Source organism: Apodemus sylvaticus, chromosome 16, assembly GCF_947179515.1.
Source record: "Apodemus sylvaticus chromosome 16, mApoSyl1.1, whole genome shotgun sequence".
NCBI classification, from domain to species: domain Eukaryota; kingdom Metazoa; phylum Chordata; class Mammalia; order Rodentia; family Muridae; genus Apodemus; species Apodemus sylvaticus.
This window is the reverse complement of record NC_067487.1, coordinates 59,974,269-60,000,656: the sequence shown is the minus strand read 5'-3', so window position 1 is coordinate 60,000,656 and position 26,388 is coordinate 59,974,269. Positions and strand designations below refer to the sequence as shown.

At 44.4% G+C, this 26,388-nt stretch overlaps 2 protein-coding genes across 2 annotated transcripts; both read right to left on the bottom strand.

Moving 5' to 3' along the window:
* Window positions 1-832: 832 nt before the first annotated feature.
* On the bottom strand, window positions 833-13,729 carry Cenph (centromere protein H). The gene is made up of 9 exons (XM_052159985.1): window positions 13,538-13,729; window positions 10,779-10,834; window positions 9,563-9,611; window positions 9,084-9,158; window positions 6,306-6,362; window positions 5,080-5,143; window positions 4,450-4,501; window positions 3,094-3,257; window positions 833-1,353 (listed from the first exon to the last, which is right to left on the bottom strand). Exons 1-9 carry the CDS (start codon window positions 13,648-13,650, stop codon window positions 1,261-1,263), a joined length of 723 nt encoding a protein of 240 aa, XP_052015945.1. The 5' UTR covers window positions 13,651-13,729; the 3' UTR covers window positions 833-1,260.
* A 2,788-nt stretch (window positions 13,730-16,517) lies between these two features.
* Window positions 16,518-24,739, bottom strand: Ccnb1 (cyclin B1). The gene is made up of 9 exons (XM_052159984.1): window positions 24,549-24,739; window positions 23,906-24,079; window positions 23,648-23,812; window positions 21,623-21,805; window positions 19,704-19,862; window positions 19,061-19,297; window positions 18,694-18,834; window positions 17,821-17,931; window positions 16,518-17,578 (listed from the first exon to the last, which is right to left on the bottom strand). Exons 1-9 carry the CDS (start codon window positions 24,567-24,569, stop codon window positions 17,471-17,473), a joined length of 1,299 nt encoding a protein of 432 aa, XP_052015944.1. The 5' UTR covers window positions 24,570-24,739; the 3' UTR covers window positions 16,518-17,470.
* Between the last annotated feature and the right edge of the window lie 1,649 nt (window positions 24,740-26,388).

The following is a 26,388-nucleotide window of genomic DNA, read 5'->3' as shown; positions in this document are numbered from 1 at the left end:
TGTGTGTGTATGTGTTTAGTTGCACCTTTTTAAAAAAACACCACTATCTAAAACAAAACAAAACAAACAACTCCCCCGCCCCAACATTGTATTTTGTAATACAAAACGATACTGATCATTTACTGTGTGTGTATTGTCATGTTAGGACTGTCCCAACCAGGGCAGTTTTTTTTTATTCAAAATAGATTATTTTCATATAATTATATATATATATAATACATATATATACATATATATACATATATATATATACACACACACGAAGTCTGTTTCTATGACCGGTGCTTGGCCCACCTCTCCTAAGCAGCTCTGCGTTCGCTTGCGCAGTGTTTGTGTGGTGGCCTTTAGCTCTTGTCACTGGCCTTGGTCCTGAAGCCCCTGCATGGCATTCTCCAGGTTCTAGCTGTTCTCTCAGTCAAGTCCTAAGTGACCAGATGAGCTGATGAAGGCTGAAATACACACGTCTATCACGAGTCTGACAGACACACGTCTGTCACGAGCCACTGAGACTGGGGTCCTTCCCTTTTGTAGACTCCATGTTCTGGTTTTGGATATCTTGTGAGTAGTGTTTGGAGGGGAATTTTTAATTTTGTGAGATTTGTTTTTTATATGTATGTGTGTTTTGCATGCATGCATGCATGTGCTCCACACGCAGCCTGGTGCCTGGCTGTGGCTAGAAGAGGGTGTCAGGTTCCCAGGGCTTGGAGTTATAGACGGTTGTGAGCAGACATGTGGATCCTGGGAACTGAACCTGCGTCCTCTGGAAGAGCAGTCATAGCCACTGAGCCATCTCTCCAGTCCTGCAAGTTTTATTTTTTAGGTAATAAGACAGTAATGTTTATTCTCTTTATTCCTTAACTTATAAAAGTAAAATGCACGTTAAATAGAGAAGGAGAAAAGTCACAACCTTATTTCACAAACACAACTTTACACGTTGGACACTTTTCTAATTTTTGGCTGACAAACCAGTGCACATCTCGAAAGGGCTCACAGGAAGACGTCAGCAAAGGTGCGCATGTCCTGTGGTGGCGGACCAGGGTCTTCTTTCCGGGGCTGTGACGTTCAGACTCCTGAAGAGTATGCCAGTCACTTTAATGAGCACATTTAAAGCACAAGATTCCATGTCATATCATCCACTCAAAATCCCCAAATTGAAGCAGCGGAATGGTTCCAAAAACACTGTTTACATTTCCCAGGAACTCTGCTATTTAAATGAAAGATTGGCCACCAAATCGATTTTAAACTGCCAAGGCAGAATTCTTATAGCGTGGTGAGATTCCTCTCCAGCTGTAGCACAGTCTCTCTGAGGGCAGGATCCTCTGCCCAGTTGGTTTTACTCCCCAAAATAAGGCCCTGTAATTAAAAAGAATTCTAAGTACTTAATTGAACAAGATTTTAACAAATCCTTTCCTGACTTTTTTTTCCTGGACAGTTTCTGTGTAGCCTAGGCTGGCCCTGAACCTAGTTGTGCGTGCTGTGCATCAACTCTGCAGCTGAGGATAGACTTGAACTTCAGATTTTCCTGCCTCCACTTATTCAATCCTACGATGACAAGGGCCTGCCATTGTACAGTTCACGTGGGCTGCGGATCGCAGCCGGGGCTTTGTGCCTGCCATGTGAACGCTACAACTGAGCCCTGTCCCCAGCTGCTTGTCTGATATCATCTAATACTTAGTGAGCGCCTACTGGTCTGCGGCACTAGGATCACCAGAACAAGAGTGCTCCAGTCTCAATTTCCCACCACCCAAGGGCAGCAGCCAGGACTCCCATGACGCTGAGTGATGTTTCCAGTGTTCACCTATGGACTCCCCGATAGGTTTTATTCACTAAGCATAGCTGTGCTGCCACTCCAGACTACAGGAAAGCACTGCTGCCTGAGGGCAGGGCTGGCTCTGCAGGGCTTCTGTGCACGCTCATCTGTCTATGGTGAAGCAGTAACTTAACCATAACTAATACGTTTTCTTTTTGTAATTTCATGTGCATAGGTATTTTGCCTGCATATAAATCTGGGTGGGTGTGTTGGGTTTTCCTGAACTGGAGTTACAGACAGTGGTAAGCCGCCAGTCAGTGCTGGGGATTGAACCTGGGCCCTCTAGAAGAGCAATCAGAGCTCCTAACCATTGAGCCAATATTTATTTTCAAAAGAGATGAAAAGAAGAATCTATTTGTCAAAGTTTAAGCCTCTGAAACAGTGGAAAGACTTTCTGTGGCAGACAATGAGTGGACGACAAAAAGACCATGAGGATCAAGATTAGAGAAAATTTTGGTCACGTTTTGATAAACATGGCTCAAAGATAGTAAATTACTTACTATAATATTTAGACAAATTTTAGAGAATAAGCATTATGCTGTTATGTACAAAAGTATTAAAAATATTGGTCTACAGAAGGGACACTTGCTGGGCAGTGGTGCACATGCATTTAACTGCAGCACTCAGGAGGCTGAGGCAGGAGGATCTCTGTCAGTTAAGGCCATCATGGACTATACAGAGAAACCCTGGGGGTGGGGGGGGGTGGATGTTCACTTTATTTTTTTGTTTTGTTTTGTTTTTTTGTTTTTTGGATTTGTTCTTTTCGAGACAGGGTTTCTCTGTATAGCCTTGGCTGTCCTGGAACTCACTCTGTAGACCAGGCTGACCTTGAACTCAGAAATCCACCTGCCTCTGCCTCCCAAGTGCTGGGATTAAAGGCGTGCACCACCACCGCCCACCTGGATCTTCACTTTTTAAATTTTCTGTCTTTTTAAAATTAATTAGTTAATATTTTAAACATCTACATGCACATCTGCTCACTGGGCTTCTTGCCATGGGAAACCAGAAGAGATCAGATCCCAAAGGACGGCAGTTACACACACACACAGTTGTGAGCTGCAGTGTAGGTACTGAGCACTGAACCCGCGTCCTCTGGAGGAGTAACCAGCGTGCCTAACCAACCAACCAACTCTCCAGCCGTGTCTGTTTTATTGAGGCAGGGCCTCATATAGCTCAGGCTGGCCTTGAACTCCTGATCCTCTGTCTTTCTCTCCCAAGTGTTCTGATTCTAAGTATGTGCTGCCATGTCCAGCAACCTCTATTCTAACATATAAAAGTGTTACCTGGAAGGCATGTTGAATAACTGTAGTAATCTTCATCTCCATTTGTAGATTGTTTTTCATGGCCTTTATCATTTCAGAATTCTCCATCTTGTCCACATCCTCTTTCTGTTTGGTCTTCTCAGTTTGTATTTCTAAAAGCTTACCTCTTGAAGCTTGTTTTAGTTCTATTAGGTTAAAAACAAAACTATGATACATACATATATACATGCATACATTACATACGTGGCTTTTGGGTTTTTTTTTTTCCTTTAAAGACAGGATCTCTCTAAGTAGCCCTGGCTGGCCTGAGGCTCAGACTTACCTGCCTAAAGACATTTGCAACTTTACAAATAGGGACCATTCATGAAAGATAATAAAATAGAGTATTTCCTGGTTATTCTAGTCAAGAAGTTATTTATTTTATTTTTCTTTTCTTTTCTTTTTTTTTTTTTTTTGAGACAGAGTCTTATATAGCTCAAGTTAGCCTTAAATTCCTGATCCTGAGGGCTAGAGAGATGGCTTATTAGTGCACTGATTGATCTTCCAGAGGTCCTGAGTTCAATTCCCAGCACCCACTTGATAGCTCACACCATGTGTAATGAGACGACGTCCACCTCTCCTGGCACACGGGTGCACATGCAGCAGAGCAATCACACACATTACAAAAATCCCGTGATCCTCGGGTCTGTCTCTCAAGTGTTGAGATTACACGTGTATCAGAACGTGCAGTCCAAACTTACAGCTTCTTGCTTGTTGGGAAAACTCAACTAACTGAGTGACATCCTCAGGCCTTGGTTCTTATAAATGTTTAGCCATTTTCAGTTTTACATTCACTGGAAGAATATCCCTTGGGGGATATGTGCTTTCTTTTTGTTTCTTTTGTGTAGCCCTGGCTGTCTTGGGACTTGCTCTGTAAACCAGGTTGGCTTCACACTAGGACATCTGCCTGCCCCTGTCTCCTGAGCACTGGGTCAAAGGTGTGTGTCACTACTGCCTGGCATGACACCTACTTTTCCAATCCAAGTATCTTTGTTATTAGGTATCTGTTTCCCACATAGATATATCCTTGTAGTTCCCTTTAGAAGGGCAGTATGTATCTACACAGTTTTCATAATTTACAAGTAAAATGATTTATCTAGAATCCTTGATTTAGGAAATTTGTAAGGCCTCCAATCTATAATAAATTAGACAAACTATACATTTAATCACAGTCTAGAGTCAGCTGGTGGCCTCCAAACTACTGAACATAAAATTCCTGTCCTGTATATAATGACTGTTTCAGGGATCTGAGGGGTGGGGGTGGCACTGCACACACACACACACACACACACACACACACACATATATATAAGAAAAACATAAACATATTCTACATACGCAGTCTCTTCTTTCTGACATCAAGCAGCTTTTTCTCCAGTTCTGAAGACTCCTGTTATTAAAATGTAGATTAAAGTATGCTGCTCAATGGTAAATTTACAATACTTATATCACTGAGTTTCACATAGTCAAATTTTCTTAGGCTCCAATTTCCCTTATCTTTGTTTTGGTTTGTGTGGCTTTTATTTTGAAAAGTCTGCCATGTAGCTGGCCATGAATTCTGCACGCTGGGATTAAAGGCCAAGGCGTGTCCCACCACACCCAGCTGTCTTAGGGTGGTGTCTTAAGTAGCCCAGGCTAGCATCAACTCACTTTGGATCCAAGACCGACTGAACTCGGGTTCCCGTCTCCACCTCCCGAGTGCTAGGACCACAGGTGCACACATGCAGCACCACCTGGTCTAGAGCTAGCTGGCTTCTCAATTCCTCTACTTCCACAAAGCCAAAGGAAGGAGATAGTTACTTAAATTATGTTGGTAATTTGTAACCTTAGTGAAAAATAAGCTCTACGACAAAACAACTTCGGAGTTCGATTTGCAGTCACCCAGTCCCACCGATCATCTCAGTTCTGTGCAACAGTTCCTGGCAAGATGACAGCAGGACCGCACGAGCAGCCAATGTGCCAGCTTACCTCCTGTAACTTCATTATTGACTTCTGTAGCTTTATTACGTGCTTCATGTCATCAGTGAGCACACTGCAAAGCAAGCAAAGAAACAACTTCTGTACTTTAGCTCAAAATAAGAAATCTTGACCCTGGGAGGTAGAGGCAGGCGGATTTCTGAGTTCAAGGCCAGCCTGGTCTACAGAGTAAGTCCCAGGTCAGCCAAAGCTATACAGAGAAACCCTGTCTCAAAAAAACCAAATCCCACCCCCCCCCCTAAAAACAAACAACCCAAAAATCTTGAGACTCCAGAGACAGCTCAGTGGGTAGGAGCGCTCATGGCCCTTGCAGAAGCCCCAGTACCTAAATGATAGCTCACAACAATGGAGTTGTAACCACAGTTCCAGGGAGTTGTGGTAGACGAGCATCATGCCCATGAATACCCATCAATGCAAAGTAATAATAAAAACTAATAAATCCTGGGGCTGGGTACCGCCCTGAATGTGCCCGATCTTGGAAGCTAGGCAGGGTTGGGCCTGGTTAGTACTCGGAGGGAAGACCACCTGGGAATACCGGGTGCTGTAGGCTTTTGAAAGGAAAAAAAAAATCTATCTTGAATTTTGCTCCTTTAACATAAAACTGCATTTAAAAAAATATTTTATTTGTACGGGTGTTTTACTTGCCTGCACATAAATGCATCAAATGTGTGTAGAGGCTAGGAAAGAACATCAGATCCCCTGAAATAGGTGTTACAGACAGTTGTAAGCAACCAGTGGGTGCTGGGAATTGAACCCAGATCCTCTGGAAAAGCAGCAGTGATCTTAACTGCTGAGCCATCTCTCCAGCCTCACCACAAAACGGCTTGAAGGATTTGTGAGAAGGCTGAGGAATTAAAGGTGTGTGCTGCCAAGCCTAATGACCCAGGTCCATCCCTGGGACCCAAATAAGGTACAGAAATGACTCCTGCATAAAATGAATGTATTTCATTGCAGGAGTTCATCCACCTCTACATAAAGTGAATAAATGCTTAAAAATGTTTGCTTTTATTTTTTTGAGACAGGGTTTCCCTAATGGAGTCCAGTCTAGCCTCAAAGTCACAGAGATCCACCGGCCTCTGCCTCCCAGTGCTGGGATAAAGGCGTGCGCCACCGTCCCTGGGCCATGCACATGCTTTAAAGGGGCCACAGTCTGACATCAGTCTGCATACTCCCCTACTGTCCCTACTTTTTCAAATCCAGGAGATAAACAGTCATACCCACTCTCAGGGCCCACGCTCTCCAGGTGGTTTTGAAGTGTAGCTGAAAGTTTCATCCTAAAGAAAGAAAGAAAATATTAAATAACAAAAAAGAAAATGGTGTCTTACAGGAAAAAGCTTGTATAATACAGAACAAATAACATTTATAAAGCATTAAAGTGTTTTCTACATATAACAAGATTCACTTCCCTTCAGATATACGCAAAACATAGTGTTTAAAAAACAGGATGGTATGAGAAATACACTTTTTAAAAGTTCTTTTATTATTATTTATTTTTATATCCATGTATATGTCTGCACATGAGTAAGGAGGACAATGGGATGTAAGACCTGCTGGAGCTGGAGTCACAGGCAGCAGTGAGCTCCCAGATGGGGATGTGAACTCAGTTCCTCTGCAAGAGCGGTCGCCCGTGCTCTCAGCCAGAGATCACTCCAACCCCAGGGAACTTTCTAAAGTAAACAAGGGAAGAAGGAAGAACAACAAAGGGAAGAGGCTGTGGCTGTGTGTGTGTGTGTGTGTGTGTGTGTGTAGCCAGGCTGAGGCGTGAACTGGAATCTGTCCTCAGCTGTTCACTGCGGCAGAGTTGGGGAAGCAGCGAGGCCTTACAGATGTCAGAATGGGCCTGCTGAGGATGCTAAGGGATACAGATGGAAAGTTACAGTCTTTGTCCATAAGGTTCTAGAAGATGTCATATAGCCTGGGCTAGCCTCAAATTCTTTTGTAGCTGAGGATGACCCTGAATTCCTGTCCTCCTGCCTCTACTTCTTTATGCATGCACAGGCAGGGGCTGTATAGGCTGCACCGGCACTGGGCTCTGTCTCTAACAAACACACAAGGAACGGGCAGGCACAGTGGGTCTATGCCTATAGTTCCTACCCTTCAGGAGTCTGAGGCAGGAGGACCTAGAGCTGGAGGCCAACCTGAATTGGACAGTTAAGTCTGCCGTGGTAGCAGAGTTATTTCTTGCTTTCCTCTCTACATAACTAGTTAAAATAGCTATAATTATTTTGTTCTTTTATGTGTGTATATAATGTGTATATATTATGTGTATATGCTTGTGAGTGTATATGTATGTATATGCATGTGTGTACATATGTATATATGTGCGTGTGTGTATATACACGTGTGTACATGTGTATATGTGTATATGTGTGTACGTGCCCATGGCAGAGTACACAGGTAGAGAGGTCCCAGAACAACCTGTGGGAGCTGGTTCTGTCAATCATGTTGGTTCCAGGGATCAAACTTGTCAGCAAGTTCCTTTACCTGCCAGATCATCTCCCCAGCCTGCTTTAGCTGCTTTTGAAATGAATAAAAGTTAAATTTAGAACTTAAGGTAGTCTGGAAAGGTCAAACCCACAAAGTAGTCATTCTAATAGTCATTCACATGAGGATATTAAATCACAAGCCTGTAACTAGTCATTTTGTCTGTTAATGAGCATCATTCATCATAGAGACGCACTCTAAGACATGCATCATCTATAGTTTGGTCACTGTGAGAATACTGTAGCGGGCATGCAAAGTACAATGGCCAAAGTGTCTGAGTGACATGATTCTATGCACCACTTTCATATATGCAGCCTGTCATTGAAGAAAATTCCGATACAGTGCATGAGTACCAGCTTATGATATTGTATTTATAGTCACACAGTACACCTAAAAATACCATTGTAGATCTAGACATGATCAATATGCCTTATAATCCCAGAACTTGGGAGGAGAAAGCAAGTTCATGACTTTCAGGCCTAGGCACTTATCTCTAAACAAAATACAACACAAAACATAACAAAAACCAAAACCCAAATGCAAAGCCAGTAATGAAAAACCTATTGAAACTTCATAAGAAGGGAAGTGCCTTCTCCCATCATCCCAGAAGCTGGGGGGCTGAGACAGGAGCTTTAGGTCAATCTGAACTACATACCAATTTCTAGGCCAGTCTGGGCCTAGAAAAACCACCATGTCAAACCAAACCAACTTTATGACAATTCTAAGTATTAACAGTTACTGAAACAAACTTATCTGTGTAGCGCTTTAATGCCAATGTGTTTGAAACATGTCCATGAACTTCAGGAAGAGCCCTCAGCACCCATCTTACAGACCTTCTTCAAAGGAAGATGCTAATGAATAATGCACCTTCTCACAGTTTCTGTACCATTACCTGACCATCTCTTCTTGTCCCTCCTTCTTTTCTTTCCTTGCCCCTCCTCTTTGGAGACAGGGTCTCACTATTTAGACATGGCTGTCCTGGAACTTGCTATGTAGACCAGGCTGACCTTGAACTCAAAAAGATCCACCTACCTCTGTACTCAGAGTGCTGGGATTAAAGTTATGCCTTACTGAGCCAGGCGGTGGTGGCACATGCCTTTAATCCCACCACTTGAGAGGCAGAGGCAGGTGGATTTCTGAGTTCGAGGCCAGCCTGGTCTACAGAGTGAGTTCCAGGACAGCCAGGGCTACACAGAGAAACCCTGTCTCAAAAAAAAAAAAAAAAACAAAAAAAAAAAACAAAAAACAAAAAAACCGATATGCCCTACCAACTACACTCAGCTCCCTGCCCCCATTTAATCACAGGTGGTCCCCGTAACTGAGGCTGGCTTTGAACTCATGGCTCTCCAGCTGCAGCCTCTTGCGTGCTGGGGTCGGAGACCTTTGTCCCTATGCTTGGCTTCTAACCATCATCTGACCGGCTGCGTTCAGACCCTCCAGCCCCACCTTCCCTGGCCGCACCGTTCGCAGCTATCCCCTAACCCTTCACTTCTGTAGAAAGCAAGGATTACCTGTTCAGTGCAAGGCTTTTCATTTCAAAATTAGTTTTTACATCTTCAATTTCATTCTCCAGGTCTTCAATTTTACTATTAAAGAAACACGAATGAATTTCAGCAATGTCAAAGTGGTTACTGAACTGTATACAAAGTAACCCTTGGGGAGGAAGTTTAACACCTTTATTTGGACAGAAGAAAACTACAGCCCACAGGCTCGCACAGGAGCCTGTCCGCACAGCTGGTGAACTAAGCTGCGGTTCTTTCTTCCCTAAGCATCTAGACCATGCAGGACATAGCAGACAGCAGAGGCAGCCACTCCCCCCCCCACACACACTCCCCAGTGCCAAATGCTCCACTGTGCATCACCAAGCTCCCAACTTAGGCCTGACTTACTTATCTAGAATCATAAAGGAAAAGAAAGACAGCCCTGGAACATGGAAAACATGACTAGATCTTAGTAAAAGCCACAGATAAAAGATTAAAATAGGACATACACTTCAATCTCTTTTTCTTGCATGATCAGTTCTGGAGTTTTTCCTTCATCTGCAAGTAAAAAGTTTTTAAGTCAGTAACACTTTTATTAAATAGATATTCTGTGTGCGTGCGCTCGCATCAGGAAGCACATGTGGCCGTCACAGAACAACTGTCCAGGCTAGTTCTGTCCTGTAGTCAGTGGGCGCTGGGCCTGGAACTGAGGGCATCAGGCTGACAGGCACTCACCGGAATGGCTGAGCAGCCTTGTTGCCGCCCTATCACACTTCATAATTCTTGCACGTCTCTCTTTTTACTTGTTTTGGTACACAGAACGCACAGAAACAACTGATGGGGCCTCGCTGTGTAGTTCTGGCTAGCTTGAACTCAACGTGGACATCAGGTTGACCTCAAACTTAATGGAGAGTGGGCTCTCTCGCCTCCCGATGCTGGAATGAAAGGCATGAGACACCATGCCTGAGAAAAACCACTTCTTGTAAAGCTGATTTTCTTTCCCAAGAAGACCACTGTGGCCGGCAGTGGTGGCCCCCGCCTTTAATCCCAGCACTTGGGAGGCAGAGACAGAGGCAGGCAGATTTCTGAGTTTGAGGCCAACCTGGTCTATAGAGTGAGTTCCAGGACAGCCAGGGCTACACAGAGAAACCCTGTTTCAATGCCCCCTACCCCCCAAAAAGAATACCATTGTGGTTTGTATACGCTCAACCCTGGGAGTGGCACTATTAAAAGGTGTGGCCCTGTTGAGTAGGTGTGTCACTGTGGGCTTAAGACCCCCATCCTAGCTGCCTGGAAGCCAGTCTTCCATTAGCAGCCTTCAGATGAAGATGCAGAACTCTCAGTGCCTCCTGCACCATGTCTGCCCAGATGCTGCCATGCTTCCTGCCTTGATGATAATGGACTGAACCTCTGAACCTGTAAGCCAGCCCCAAATATATGTTCTCCTTTATAAGACTTGCAGTGGCCATGGTGTCTGTTCACAGCAGTAAAACACTAACTAAGATAACCATTCCTCTGGGGGCTGTAGATAGCTCAGTGGTTAGCGATTGTAGAGATCACCCGGATGATAGCTCACAACCTGGGGATCCAATATACTCTTTGGCTTCACAAGTAGGCATACAGTAGGCAAAACACGTACATATAAAATACAAATAAATACAATTTTAAAACAAATGGCATTCATCAGGAAACCCGCAAAGCTTCTTTGAAAATGAAGTGACTTACTTGCCTCGATCATGGACTTATATTCTAAGAGCTGTTGCTTTGTCTGTTCTCTCAGCCTGAAATGGGAAAGGAGGACAGATAGGAACCTGAGAATGGTAGGTATAACCAACACACAATAAAAGAAATGGCTTCAAGGGCTTCTCACGTATCCCTTCCAAGTTGACAAGAGAAAGACACAAAATGGAAGACTGTGGGGAAACAGCACCTTGGAGAAAACGTTAAGATGGAATCCTTACACATTCATCAGCCAGGCCAGATGGTGGTTAATAAAGACTTCCACAGGTCGGCAGCCCGCAGTGATGACACCCCAGACTCTACCAGCTTTACACAGACTGTTTCAGGAGGGGCTGGAAAGCTGGCTGTGCCACTACGTGTGTACTGCTCTTGTAAGAGGGCCCGAGTCTGGTTCCCAGCACCAAGACTGGGCTCTTCACAATCACCTGTAACTCTAGCTCCAGGAGGAATGTTTCATCTCTGGCCTCCAAGGATATACCCGTGCATGTACATAGCTACACACACACACACACACACACACACACACACACACACACCAAGAATAATGAAAATACTTGGTTTTATTTGAGATAGGGTTTCTCTGCGTAGCCCTGGCTGGTCTGGAACTCACTCTGTAGACCAGGTTGGCCTCAAACTCAGAGATATATCTCTCTACCCCTGCCTCCTGACTGCTGGGGTTAAAGGCATGCACCTTCCCTACCCAGCTTCAAACATACATTTTAAAAAATTAAAAATGATAAAATATTAAAAAACATTTCAGAAAATACAAAAATAATAATCTGTGGATGGCTAAGTAATTAATATTTAGTAGTTTTTTCCTTCGGTTCTATTAGTCCTAATCCAAAATCAAACATAAAATAAATAAAAAGAAATTGGGAACGATGGTATGTGCTTCTAGTGCCAGTTACATGGTCCTGAGAGTTTGTCTTTGGAGACCCATATTAACAGCTAAGAAAAACCTGACAGATTATGAAAGCTTACACTACATCAAGTTCTTTCTTTTTTTAACATAGGGTTTCACTATGTAGCCCTGACAGGTAGGCAACAGGCTCAGGGGACAGCCCCTGCTCCACTTGTTTGGGGGACCCGAATGAAGACCCAGCTGCTCATCTGCTACATATGTGCAGGGAGCCTAGGTCTAGCCTGTGCTCACTCTTTGGTTGGTGATTCAGTCTCTGGGAGCCACTAGGGGTCCAGGTTGGTTGGCTCTGTTGGTCCTCCTGACCAGGCTGTCCCTGAATTCAAAGATCCTCCTGCCTCTGCCTTCCTAAGTGCTGGGATTAAAGGAGTACACCACCACTGTCTGGCTATCAATTTATTTTAATGACACAATTCCAAGTGCAAACAATAACACCAGGCACGAGCTAGCTATCCTGGTCACTTGGAAAGTCACTGAGGCAGGAGGATGGGAGGGTCAGTGTAAAGGCCTGCCAGTAACTTCACAGTGTTCAAAATCAGTCTTGGCAACTTATCAAATTCAAGCTCAAAATAAATAGTCAAAAAGGTCCAGGCAGTGGTGGCACACACCTTTAATCCCAGCACTCGGGAGGCAGAGGCAGGTGGATTTCTGAGTTCTGGTCTACAGAGTGAGTTCCAGGACAGTTAGGACTATATAAAGAAACCCTGTCTCAAAAACAACAACAACAAAAAGTCAAAAAGGGCTGCTAGATGCTGTGTCAAGAATCACTCAGTCTTAGAGTGCTTGCCTAAGATGCTTGAGCCCTAGGTTCAATCATTACTATTGCCAAAAACAATCCCTATCACTGACAAGTTACTGCAGATTATGGTAGAATTGAGAGTATTGATACACTCAAAAAATAGTTTGTTCTTCGGCTGAAATGGGATGAAGTTGTCATGATAGACATGTCTGTGTGTGTCTGGGCATGATCCTGCAAAGGCAGGAGTTCAACATTAGCCTGACATACGTAGTTATAGCCTGCCAGTGTCACACAACAAGACCCTGGCTCAAAAACTGAAAACAAGTCTCTTTGTTATGAGTCTTAAAGGTCTGCAAAAAACCTGTTTTTGCTTTTGTTTTCTGTAAAGAACCAGAGAGTAAATAATTTAGGATTTGGAAGTCATATAGTCTGTTTTAACAATTTAACTCTGCCCCGTAGCAGAAAACTGTGTCCTAATAAGCTTTATGAACACGAACATTTGGATTTCATGTATTACAAAATATTTTTGGCTCTTATCCCTATTTAAATACGGAGAAACGATGCTGTAACTGAGCCGTGTGGCACTTGCTATGCATACACCAGACGCTGCTTTTCTTAGCTTGAAGAGTTCATCACAGGCAGTAGGGCAGACTTGGTCCAGGTCTTAGACTAAAGTTCCTTAACACCAAATTTTCCCTAAAAACTGCTGTCTGGAGAGCATCACTGCCCTAGTAGAACAATAAACAAACGGAGCGTCTGGACAGCGAAGGATCCTAGTCCTAAAGGCGGGCTGTGCTCCCCCTCCGTCCTGGAACTTGCTTGGCGTACTGCTCAGACAGCAGGGACCACAGTGGCAGGACAGGACGGAGGACAGGTCGCAAGCCTGCGCCACGCACTTGCGCAGAACGTCCCACTCAGCCCGCTAGCCTCCCTGCGCGGGGGGATCCTTCGCGGCTCTCTTCCCCACTGACCCGTCTAAAGCGGTTAAACTGGTGGTGCCCCAAGGCTCGGAGCCTTAAACCAGCCAGGGAGACTGAATTTGAACCCTGGGCCTCCAGAACGAGGGCGGATGCCCGCCGGGAGCACCTGAGCAGCAGGCTGATGCGTTCCTCCATGCGCTCCTCCGCGGCCGGCGACACACCCCGCTCCTCCCCGCAGGCCTCAGCCCCGGCCGCAGGCCTCTCCTGCGGCTGCTCCATTGCAGAAGCCGCAGGTTTGATCTCCACAGAAAAGAACCTAGAAGTTCTTCGCGCCAGGAAATTGACTCCCGGAAGTGCCTGTCCCCTTCGTCCCGCCCCTTCCGCTCACATCTTTGGCTTCTCCCTCCCCACCCCGCGGCAGGTTGCCGTGGTAACCGTACTGCGTTCCTTTCCGAGGTTTCTCAGAATTGATTCTGTTCCTCTTGCTAAGACTTTCACCAACACACGCAATCGAATCGCCTTTGGGTAGGGAATATATGGAGATGTGGCTCAGTGGTAGAAGGCTTACATAGTATGCATGGTGCCTTGAGATCGACCCAGCTATATTTTTAGAGTGGCCCCGAAGCCGGAAAAGCTCTGGCCTAAACAAATGATGTCAGTAGTCGTCCTGCCTGGGTGCTGTTATTGTCCCTATTATTACACTCCAGTAAGGGTTTGGAGGATGGGTATGCTCTGCAGGGTGGGATATGTGAACCATGCTAATGCAGGTGGCTGCAGAGACCAGAGGGCATCAGTTTCCCTCGAGAACTGGAGTTACGGGTAGTTGTAGGCCACTTGATGTGTGTGTGATAGGAATCGAACCCGGGTCCTCCCAAATAACCAATGTTCTTAACCACTGAATCCTCTCTCTAGCTTCTCTCACTTTCTTTTGAGAAAAGGTCTCATGCAGCCAAAGGTGATCTTGAACTAGCAACCCTCCACCTTCTAAGAGCTGAAAATCTTGCGGTATGAGAGACTTTCTTGCTGTTCTGGGAACAGATCTAGGGTCTCTCATTGACCTACATCCCCACTCCCTATTGCAGCTCCTGAGGCGGAGAAATGAATGCCTCAACCAGGAAGCAGTGCTGGCCCATGCTCTCCAGACTTTACTGCCATAAACAGGTTCTTTCAGTCCCTTGCACTGGCACTCCATCCGGCTATCAGTGGAAATTCTACCAGCAACGGAGAAGGATATCTGCAATCCTAGAAACAGGAGGTTGGGCAAAAACGTGATGTGTTCGAGACCAGCCTAGGATATACAAGTAAGTATGAGACAGAGAACATGCCAAGATCCTGTTGGAGCTTTGGGACAAGTGTGGTTGGGATTGGAAATCACATTGAGAGTCGTGTGCTCCCAAGTGTCTGCTTTCTGACTTGATAGGCTACCAGTGAGCCTTGATGTCAAGGAGATGACCAAGTGCTGTACGTGCAAATGCTTCATTCATTAGTAAGCTTTCCATGGTCACTGAGGGAAATGTCCTTGCAGAACAAAACAGCAGCTCTCTGAAGGAACGGTCTGTGTTCCTTCAAGGCTATTCCCCAAGCTGATCATACTTACATTAACACTGTCCTGTTTTCAAAGTATTACAGCCATTTAAAGTTAAAACTCAGACCCCAGGGCATAACGTTGGGTTGGAAGAGAATGGATCTGGGAAGTTTGGCGCGAGTGCAGGGTAGAGTGGGTGGCAAAGCATCATATGCCAAACTCTTGAGTGAAAATTGGAGATTTAAAACCTCTACAAGAGCTGTTACGTGTATCTCAACTTGTTACAAAGGCATGTGTGAGGCCTGAATTAGAATCCCTACCACCCCTTCCATATAACAGAAGCTAACCAGAGGCAGGAAGAGCAGAACATTCCAGCATTTAGGAGGGTGAGGAAGGATTGAGAGATCCAGGCCACCTGGAGAGACAGCTCATAGAAGCACTGCATTCGAATTATTTACCCTATATCCACAGAAAACCACAATCTTTCAAAATGTAGAGCAAATAATCCTGTCCTGCCCTGCCCCACCCCAGCTCTGCCTGCACTTAAGAACACTGGAGAAGGGGCATAAAGAGTAGGAGCCAGAGGACTAGGGAGGCCGCTTGAAATTGTGTCTCCTCTAGGATATATTAGGGAAGCTACATCCAGGAAGTCTCAACACTAAAGACTTCATTCAACAAGGATGATGCTAACACAGAAGGGGAAACGCATGAGGGGAGGGCTCAATCCAAGACAACTACAGCCATCAGTGCTGAAGTGATATACATACAAGTAGCATTATATAGACCGGAGCAGATTATATTTATGAACATATACACCACAATAAAAGCCAGAGGACATGAACTTGAGAATGCAAGGAACAGTGGAGAGGTTGAAGAAAGGTAAAAGGAAAGTTATGCAATTTCATATTAATTTCAAAAATCATAAAAGTAGTTGATTTTTCACAAGTGAAAAACAGCAGCATAAGCCTAAGAAACCTCAGGATTATACAATAAAGGCTCACTCCAAGCTAGTGTAATATACAGGTAAAACTTTGCACTGGCAACTAAACATAATTTAAGTTCATGTGGCCGATATTTGGTAAGGCCAAAAAAACCCCCCAAAAAAATCCCTATTATGGGCTGTTGAGATGTCTCAAGTGGCTAAGAGCATTAGTTGCTCTTCCAGAGGTCCCGAGTTCAATTCCCAGTAAGTAAATGTCAGTTTATAACTTTAACTCCAGTTCTTGGGGATCTTACATCCTTTAAAAAAAAGAAAAAAGATAATTCCTATTATTACAGGGGAATACTACCATTTAGATCAGTGATCAGCAGTGATCTAAGTCAGTGTTCACCTGAGGAATCGTCTATCATACCACTTGTACTTTACTGAAGGAATATACTCCTAAAAAAGAGCATCTTGGGAAAAAGCCTTTTCTGAGACAGGGTCTGGCCGTGAACCCACAAGAAAGTCCACCCTGTCTCTGCCTCCCTTGTGCAGGGATCACAAGGTGTGCACACTTCTGAGTTGGCTGACCTTGAAAGACTGAAAGTCTAGAACTATAGGAAGATATTTATTAGCAACATAAAGTTTCCATGTAGCAAAAGAGAACATAAACAGTCAAAAGGGCAAATGAGAATTGGGAAAGCTTTCCATCAATAAAATTTTATTCAATTTGATATGAGATGTATAAATTAAAACAGCAAATGAGACAGGATTATTTTCCAGTTGGTGTTACAGACAGGAGAGAGGAAGTGGCACTTTGCATGCCATTTGGCTGTCAGAGTTGAAAGCACACCCCTGGAGAGCTACTATGCAGGAAGCCAAGCAAGGCCTTAACCAGCACTTAAGAACACTGTGTGGACGGCAGCAAGAGAATGAATGCACTCGAATATCACTGAGGGAATGATTGAATATGTTACATACAGTTTGTTCACACTAGGAAATGCAACATGGGCACTGAAAGGAATGCTGATAGGAATACCGTTGATAAAAATGAACCCATATAAAATTATCTCTCCTTGACAATATATGCATGATTATGTCTATACAGGATATACAAGAATATACACCCTTATCTGTTAGTACTGAGACTTGGGGGGCAAATTCTTTTAAAAGATATCTTTAATTTTGAACATCCTATTTTCCAATTAAGAACAAATAAATAATTACATAACAAAGATACTTGGTTTCAGATCTGAAAGTTGACAACTCAAGAGACAGTGGTTAATGGTGGCAACCACCTATAAAAAAATGGAACAAAGGACTAGCTGGTAGATTTAGAGTTTAAGCCAGAGCTAGGCAGAAGACTTTGCATGATGACGTAAGGACACACAGTGAAGGAAGTATATAAACAAATTATAGGCTACAAATATATACATTAGTTGAATCCATTGTTAAAACTAGAAGCAGTTTTTAATATACTCGACAACTTCTGTTATCCTAAAGTCAGAAGCAACCACATTCAAATGAGTTAAGCTATGTGAAGTAAAAAGTCACAACCTTTATTGAAGAGCAAGTAAACATGTATCCTATGTACAGGCGGGCGGCACATGGTGCCAACTGCTTCAGCAGATGTAGGAGTCCATTGGAGTTATTTATGCCTTTGTTGTGGCCTTAGACAAATTCTGAACTAGTGTAGAGTTCAGCTGTGCCAGAGTGCTGATCTTAGCATGCTTAGATGTTGCATACTTGTTCTTGATAGTCTGTAAGAGAAAAGCACTACAATCAAGGAAGAAAACAAACCATGCCAATGGGGCTGTTGCATGGGGGTGGGGTGGGGTGTGTATGTGTGTGGGAGGGAGGGAAGGGAAGAGGTAGTAAAAAATGAAAGCAAATAATCTTTCTATAGAATCCTGGATAGCTTTGAACTCAGAACCTGCCTCTCCCTACCTGCACTGTTGGGGCTAAAGGTCTTAAACCAGCCTTGAAATGTCATCAGACTCACCAGGTGCTTTGTAAGGCCACGGTTCACCATGACTACATTCTTAGCCAGATGCTGCATAACAGGAAGCAGGGATTCTTCAGTGTAGGATAGGTAGTGCTGCAGAGTTGGTGTCTAAGAGAAGAAAAACATGCTCAAATCACCGGAGGCTTTTATAATCTTCTAGATGCTATTTAAGAGTTTGTCAGGACGCACACCTGTAATCCCAGCACTCTGGGAGGCAGAGGCAAGCGGATTTCTGAGTTCGAGGCCAGCCTGGTCTACAGAGAGAGCTCCAGGACAGCCAGGGCTATACAGAGAAACCCTGTCTTGAAAAAAACAAAAACAAAAAAAAGTCTGTCAGGAGCTACCTACCAGGCAGTGTTGGCACACGCCTTTAATCCCAGCACTCTGGGAGGCAGAGGCAGGCGGATTTGAGTTGAAGGCCAGGTTGGTCTACAGAGAAACCTTGTCTCAAAACAAAAACAAACAAAACAAAAAACCAAAAAAAAAAGTCTGTCGGGTGGACAGTGTATGGTAACCACACCTGAAACTTAAGGTATCTCTTTGCCCATGTCTACTTCTGGAAGAGCATGAGCTCTAATCTAAGCACAATATTATAACTGTGGCTTCTCTATGCCAAGGTCAGGATAGCACCAAGCACATGTTAAAATTGCCCCCAAGGATATGGACGGGTTCCTTAGATCACTTGGTGTGGCTTCCGTTCTCCACAGGGTGTTATCATAAAGATCAAAGTTAGCTGCAGAGGCAGAGTCTCTAAGATGGCGGCCCACCATTCAGGCTACCATTTATGTTCACATTCCTTCCATCTTGGAAACCAGTAGAAAAGACTAAGTGGTCCATCCATTCGAATGCTTGGTAGTTGAGGCAGCTTACCCATTCACCGTTGTCAAGAATTTTCAGTGCTAAGCAAAAAGCCCCAGCTGCAATTTGAGAAGGAGGAAAATGCACCATGTCGTAGTCCAGCATGGAGAGCTCCATGAGGTATTTGGCCAAAGTATGCTGCTCAACGTCAACCTGGAACAGATCCACACACCACTCACTCGAAGCCTTTAGCAATTACTTAAAAAGCCCTGCCCATGACTACAAACTCTCAAAGACAACTGCCCCAGGAGGTCTTAAAAGTAACCACATAATATGTAGTTAGGTCAGCAACCTTATTTTTAAAGTACCTAATGTATTTAACGTTAGCAACTGTTCTTTTCTCATGTGGCAAAACAAAAATTTCTCAAGAACTCTGTACCTCTCCAATTTTAGATGCTCTACGGAGGAAGTGCAGAGGCAGAGGGCGACCCAGACTGAAGTTCAGAACTCTCAGAATCTTCATCTCCATCTGCCTGATCTGGTGCTTAGTGTAAGTGTTGTTAGTCACAAAGGCGAAGTCGCCGATCTCTGGAGGGTACATCTCCTCATATTTGCTTGCAATAAACATGGCAGTTACCCCAACCAGCTGCAGCATCTTCTTGGGCACACAGCTGTTCTGTAAGGGAAAGTTCAATGAACAGCATGTACTCAAACACCTTAATTGAGGATTCAGTGTCAAGCTGGGTATAATAGCTCAGCAGTTAAGGTACCCACCCACCTACCAGGCATGGACCTAGGTTCAATCTAGTGTCCACCTCTCCTCCTCCAAGGGTCTCATAGAACCACAACTGGAGAACTCCTTTTTTTGTTTTGTTTTTTAAGATTTATTTATTATATAAAAGTATACTGTAGCCGTCTTCAGACACTCCAGAAGAGGGCATCAGATTTTGTTATGGATGGTTGTGAGCCACCATGTGATTGCTGGGATTTGAACTCAGGACCCTTGGAAGAGCAGTCGGTGCTCTTAACTGCTGAGGCATCTCTCACAACTGGAGATCTCTTAATTACTGAATTATACATACCTGCATGAACCGATCAATAATGGAGACAGTCATGTACATGGTCTCCTGCAGCAGCCTAAATTTCATCTGAACCTGTATTAGCCAGTCAATTAGGATGGCTCTCATGTTTCCAGTGACTTCACGGCCCTGTAGGTATTTTGGCCTAACTGACTGCTCTTCCTGCAAAAGAAAATATCAGTTAGTCTCGAAGCAGCATGCCATATACCATTTGTGTCCATAAAGACCAGTAAACTAACACGAAACAAATAGCTCTGGGGTAGAAATTCTTGGTAAACCAAGAAAGCAAGGTTTAGAAAGTCATAGCAAGCTCTTCATATTGTTGATAGAGTGCCATTCGGCTACCCAGAGCTACTGCAGCTCACACCCCGTGCCCACCACTCCTCACACCCTGTGCCCACCATCATCTCAGATCTTTTCACTCATGACTAAGAGTTTTGTGATGAAGAAAAAAAGAAGTTTTCCATCTGCTGGAAAGCTGCTCTACGTTATAAACTCAAAGCACCAACACAGAGCAACAACCAAACCAAGTTCTGCAGCGTTACAACTCTTTAGAAATAGTAATAAAAAAGAAGACAGCTAGTTTGGAACCACATATCTTAATGAAGTCTACTTTAGAAAATACAGATGTTAACAGAGAATGGGTATCAGCAACACAGCTTCGTGGGGTAAGGCTGCTGACTTAAATTCAACCCCAGTACTCACATAAAGAAAGGCAGGAGAACCAACTCTTGTTTTTTGTTTTTCAAGACAGGGTTTCTCTGTGTAGCCCTGGCTGTCCTAGAACTCACTCTGTAGACCAGGCTGGGCTCTAGCTCACAAATCTGCCTGCTTCTGGCTCCCAAGTGCTGGGATTAAAGGTGTGTGTTGCTGCCACTTCACAAGGGAACCAACTCTTGAAAGTTGTCCTTTGACTCCCACATGTGCCCACCCACACAGCACTTGAAAACACTATTTATTACACAAGAGACTTAAAAATAGACAAAGTCCAACAACAAAAAAACAATGGTAACCCGAGAAGACAATAAGGATATAGTTCAGTGGTAAAGTGCTTGCTTAGCATGCTCAAGGTCTTAATCCTATCCCTAGGACTGAGGGGACAGGGAGGCTTTAAACCTGACAAAACTGCATTAGCTATAGAATGTCTTGTTTAAACAAAAGGGCAAGTTCCATTGCTAGAACACTTTCCAGGTAGGCTTCAGACAAGCACACGCACACTGACACCGAATGCCTTGTGTTTGGACAAGGACTGTCCTTTAGTAATCCTCATCTACTCCCTTCTCAAGCCCACAAGTTCAGGCCTTTCCCATCTGTGACATATGTCTATTTTAGGAAGGTATATGTTATATACCAAACAGAATGTTATATTCAAACAGAAATGTTATATTCAAAGTGACAAGTCCACTTCATGGGGTTAGTGTTTCAAAACTAACAATAGTATTTTGAGTATTATTTGTTGTCAAGAAATGTCAAGTACTAGCTGGACAGTGGTAGTGCATGCCTTTGGCACTTGGGAAGCAGAGGCAAGTGGATTTTCTGAGTTGGAGGCCAGCCTGGTCTACAGAATGAGTTCCAGGACAGCCAGGGCTACACAGAGAAACCCTGCCTCAAAAACACAAAACAAAAAAAGAACTGTCAAGTGCACTGTTGATATAAAAATATCTTTGATAGCTGAGTTGGTGTCAGAGGACTTTACACCTGAGAGGCAGAAGAATCTCTGAGTTCCAGGCTAAGCTGGTCTATACATATATGTGTGTGTGTGTGTGTAAATAACAACAACAAAAAATAAACCAAGTATATTCCATTAAGTAATATTCCAGCATCTGGAATATCAACGCAGGAGACTCTTAAACAGCAGGAGTAAGGGTCTTTAATAAAGCTAGCTGCAGTTAGTAAAGGCAGACTCTAGTGACAATACTGACCTCCACTTGTCTGAGATAAGCATAGATATCTTTCACATATTCACTACATAGGTTTGGATCAGCTCCATCGTCTGCATCTACATCACTCACTGCAAGAATTACATCAGAGAAAGCCTGACACAGATATTCTTCTGCAGGTGCACATCCAGATGTTTCCATTGGGCTTGGAGAGGGAGTATCAACCTAGAAAAAGAGACTCCATGAAACATGCTACATTATGGGAAGGAAAGCCAGTAAGTCATTCTCCATAAATGTAATTCATTTTATTAAAGGAAAAGCACTTCAGACTCTTTCCCCCAGTTTCTTTTTGGGAAATGATTAATACTGGGCTGGAGTGGTGGTTTTAGCTGTAAAGAACATCTGCTGCTTTTGCCAAGGGCTGGAATCCAGTTTCTATTCAGGAACCTCAGCTCCAGGACACCTGACTTCTGGTGTCCCAGGGCCCTGCACTCATGTGCAAACCCACACCCCACTCATGAAAAACAAATCTTAAACAAAAACAACAAAAATTAACAGTCAGGCAGGGTAATACAGGCCTTTAATCCCAGCACCTGGGAGGCAGATCCCTGAGTTGAAGCCAGTCTGGTCTCCATAGCAAACTACAAGCCTGCAAGATCTGATCTCATTAAAACAAACAAACTAACAAAAACAACAACAACAACAACAAAAAAAAAAAAACAACAAAAAACAAAAAAACAAAAACCCAATTTAGATTAAGGCAGTTAAGTAGGAAAAACTAGGCTGGCAAGATGACTAAAGGTGTCTGTCACCAAGTCTAACAACTGAGTTAACCCCTAGCACCCACATGGGGAAAGAACTGACTCAAAAGTTGTCTTCTGATCTCTATAACTGTGTATTCACACATGACATACAAAAACAGTAGATGGGAGCTGGAGAGGTGGCTCAGCCCTCCATACTCCATGAGGGCCAGAATCCAGATCCTAGCATCCACCCTGGGTGGCTCACAAATGCCTGTAACTCCTGGCTCCAGCTCCAAAGGACTCATTTCAGGCCTAACATACACATGATTGGGCACAGACACACAAAAAAGGACTCTAAATACTAGCATGTAAAGTCAAAGGAAACAGATAATAAAGCCATTTATTCATCAGCACCATGTGAAGTTGATTCAAAAGAATGCCAAGCCTTCAATCTTTATTCAGGTGTATACAATTTCATGATTCCAAATGTAGAGAGCCCGGCCGGGCAGGCCTTGAACTTGCGACCCTCCTGCCTTAGCAGCAGAAGTGTTAAAATCACAAACATGTATCAACCATCACACTTAATAGTAAAATCTGGTGTATTTTGTGTGTGTGCTTTTTTTAAAAATTATTTTTAAGTACTTGAGGACTGAACCCAGGGCCTCCTATAAGCTGAACACAATCTAACAGGCTACAAAGTCAGGCAAAGTTCATTTTTAGGCATAAATGTTAACAAAAAACAAAAAAAAAATGAAACAAAAAAACTATATATGTAGCTCTGGCTGACCTTGTTATAGAGTCACAGCCGACCTTGAACTCAGAGCCTCACCAGCTACTGGGTCAGACATAATGCTGGGATTCTACAAAGCACCCCATTAATTAATTAATTGATTAATTAATTAATCATATTTCTGTCTGAAAATTTTTCTTTTTTAAAAAAGCAATCAAAAGATCTGTTCTGAATATGCCATCCTAGCACTGGAGAAGTGGGACTCTCAGGTTCAAGGATAGCGTGAGCTACAGTGACACAGAAAAGAAAATGATTATGTCCACCCATGGATCCCAGATCTCAAGGGGCAGGCCAGCCAGGAGTACAGAGTGAGACAGTGTCTACATAAACCAGAAGCCCCACCATATTAATTTGCCACCATCTGAAGCAGAGTGCTAATACTCACCCCAGAGTTGTTAATGCATGTAAAATGCTTTTGCTAACCATTCAATAAATAAATAATATATTTAAATGCTGTCATGTGCATCAAAGTGAAATGAAGTCAGAGAGACGAAACTAAAGAAGAAAATAAACTTTTTAAAATGCTAAGTTTACCAAAATAGGTTCAGGAGAAAACTTCTCTTCTCTAACATGTTCAGGTTCAGGTGCAGGTTCAGGCTCAGGCTCAAGTTCTACCTCTGGCTCACACACAGGCACCTTCTCCACAGGTTTTGGAAGCACTTTAACAGTACCTTTCGCAGTACCTAACGTTTTTGCTTCCTGTGGACGAAAGGGAGAGAACAGAATGTTTTTCCAAGGGTGACAGCTAGAAGACGGACCTCCCCAGGGTAATTGGGCCAGGAAGATAGTTACCTTTTTCAGAGGCACTCTTGCCTGTGCCTGTTCGCTGACTTTATTACCAATGTCCCCAAGAGCAGTTCTCGATCTCAGCCCGGGTTTGGAGGCAGCAGCAATTGTCACAGGCACTCGCTTGGCGCCTGCCATACTGACCTTGGCCGCCTTATTTTCGGTGTTAAGTTTTGTGTTCTGAAAGAAGTAAGAACCACTTGAGAGAGGATCCGTGGCGGACTCAGAAAGTCACGGGTTAATTAAGGCGGGACCCAACTAAGGAGAGCAAGGGTTCTAGGACGTGGTCTCCGGCCCTGACAAGCAAGTTTCCACCCAAATCGTTTAGCTACCACTACCCAACTTCCTCCTAAGTCCCAAGCGATCCTAAACACGGTGACCACATCGGAAAGGACATCGCGAAAGAAAGCCGCCCCTCCATTGTGGACAGCTCTCCGCGAAAGCGAAGGGTTCACTCTGGCCTTCATCATTGAAAGCACACCACCCGCTCCACACACGTCCTCCAGCCCAGACAGGTTCAGCGGTCTCTCTCCCCCGCCGAGGGTCCTCGGCTCCGCCACCTCGCCGGAGCCTCCCGGGTCCGCCCTCCCCCTCCTGGGCCCCGCGGTCTTTTCCCGCAGCGACGACGGCAGCGCCCGACCCGACTCACCCGAGTGACTCTGAGCGCCATGGCTCCTCCTGAAGCCGAGGTTCGCCTAACAGAGAAGACGCCCCAACCTCTGGCTGCCCACAGCTAAACACTAACAGCCGTTCCTCCGCAGCACGCCGGGAGGAGGCTGCCGGGCCTGGGTTTAAACCCCGGGCCGCTCCCTCCTCATTGGTCAGTTCGTGGCACTCGCTCTCTTCCCATTGGCGCTGCGGGTTCCGGCAGAATGCGTTTTCTGAGCGATCCCGTGATCCCACGTTCGGCCGGGGGCGGGGCCAGAGCGAGGCAGCAGCTGGCAGCACCGCCCACCCCTCGCGAGGCCAGGCTCTGCGCCTGCGCACTCGCCGCATTGCAGCCACCTGCCTTAGGTAGGCGTGGCGTGCAATGCCTACTAGTGTGCTGTTCCCGCCAGCACAGGCAACTCCGCTGGATCTTAGGAAAATGACTGTGGGGCCGCCACGGTTCAGGAGCACGCATAGCAGTTTTGTCCTATTTATTGTTCCTCATCCTCTTCTCTAGAAGTGCCATTACTATATCCTAGTTCACGAAAGTTCTGATGCAGAGACCGTCTTTAATAGGATTGTTCCAACAGCTATCTACAATGGATTTTGAGGTTTATAGCATGAAGTTATAGCACACATACACATAGTAAATGGTTATTATAAGCAAATAGATTACTGTACCAATCTCCCCAAGAGCTATTGACCCAGTGATAAAAGAAAATGTGCCTTATGCTTAATTTTGCTCTAAATTTAAGAATTCTCCAAAAATATAGTTTTGTAAAATATACTTATTTAACAAGAATCCCTAATGCAACTCTCCATCCTTCTACACCAGACTCCTTATTAAGGCTTATTAACTTCAGTGAAAATTATTTCCATATTAAATTTCAGTAACACTTAGAGTTATTTATTTATTTACCATGCTCACTTGTAGCACAGGTTGTTGGCATTCCTTCAGTGCTCCGCCCAGGAGTTACCTAGCAACAGCCAGGTAGGCCTGACTTGCTAAAAAGGACTGTTTGGCCTTTCCCTCCCCCCCCCTCTCTGACTCTCTGCCCCCTTTTCTCTCTCTGTCCCTTTTCTCTGTCTCTCCCTTTCCCCCTCTCCATGTGTTTCTGTTCAGCCTCTTCCTCTCCTCCTCCTCCTTCCTCTCCTCCCACCCCCTCTCTTTCTCTGTCTCTGTTCACTTCTCAACTTCCTTCTCCATGCTCTATCCTAGACCCGTCGTATGGCTGGTACCTGGGGCATGCGGTGGGATGCCTCAGTATGGGCCCCCTGAGGGCACCCACCACACCATGCCGTGCTCTATAAAACATATTCTTGGCTTTATAAAATGCATCACAGGTTGTTGAAGTCCATGTGTAACTGAGAATGACTTTAAATCTCCTGTTCGCCCTCCCCTACCTCCTCATTGTTGAGATTACAGGTGTGCATCTTTACACTGGACTTATGTCACACCTGGGATTGAACCCAGGATTTCAAGCATGGTGAACAAACACTACCAAGGCAGCTGTATTCCTAGCCCTGTAGTAATCATTGCTATACAAATTAATATATTTAGTAAGTGAATATATATCCTAGGATTCCCTGCTCATCCCCCAACCCTGGGTGTGTGTGTGTGTGTGTGTGTGTGTGTGAAATCCGCTTGCGTCTGCCTTCGAAGTGCTGGGCACCACAACCACCCGGTGTGTGTTTTGTCACACAACAGGTGTGATGCCAAATGAACTCACTGCAGCTATAGATACCTGTAGAAAACCAGCATCAGATGGGCCTATCAGCATTTCATCATGGAAACCCCATCCTCCCTCGAGGACCATGGAGGCTCTGAGACAGGATGGATA

Excerpts from the sequence above, each read along its gene's own strand:
- Cenph (XM_052159985.1), bottom strand. The coding sequence starts at position 13,650 with ATGGAGCAGCCGCAGGAGAGGCCTGCGGCCGGGGCTGAGGCCTGCGGG. Across the intron at positions 6,363-9,083 it reads AAAAGCCTTGCACTGAACAG|GATGAAACTTTCAGCTACAC; the intron begins GTAATCCTTGCT and ends TTCTTTCTTTAG. Across the intron at positions 4,502-5,079 it reads CAATAATGAAGTTACAGGAG|GAGTCTTCAGAACTGGAGAA; the intron begins GTAAGCTGGCAC and ends TTTTAATAACAG.
- Ccnb1 (XM_052159984.1), bottom strand. The coding sequence starts at position 24,569 with ATGGCGCTCAGAGTCACTCGG. Across the intron at positions 21,806-23,647 it reads TTTCTCCTGAACCTATTTTG|GTTGATACTCCCTCTCCAAG; the intron begins GTAAACTTAGCA and ends CTCTTTTTCTAG. Across the intron at positions 17,579-17,820 it reads GTGGCCTTACAAAGCACCTG|ACTATCAAGAACAAGTATGC; the intron begins GTGAGTCTGATG and ends TTTCTCTTACAG.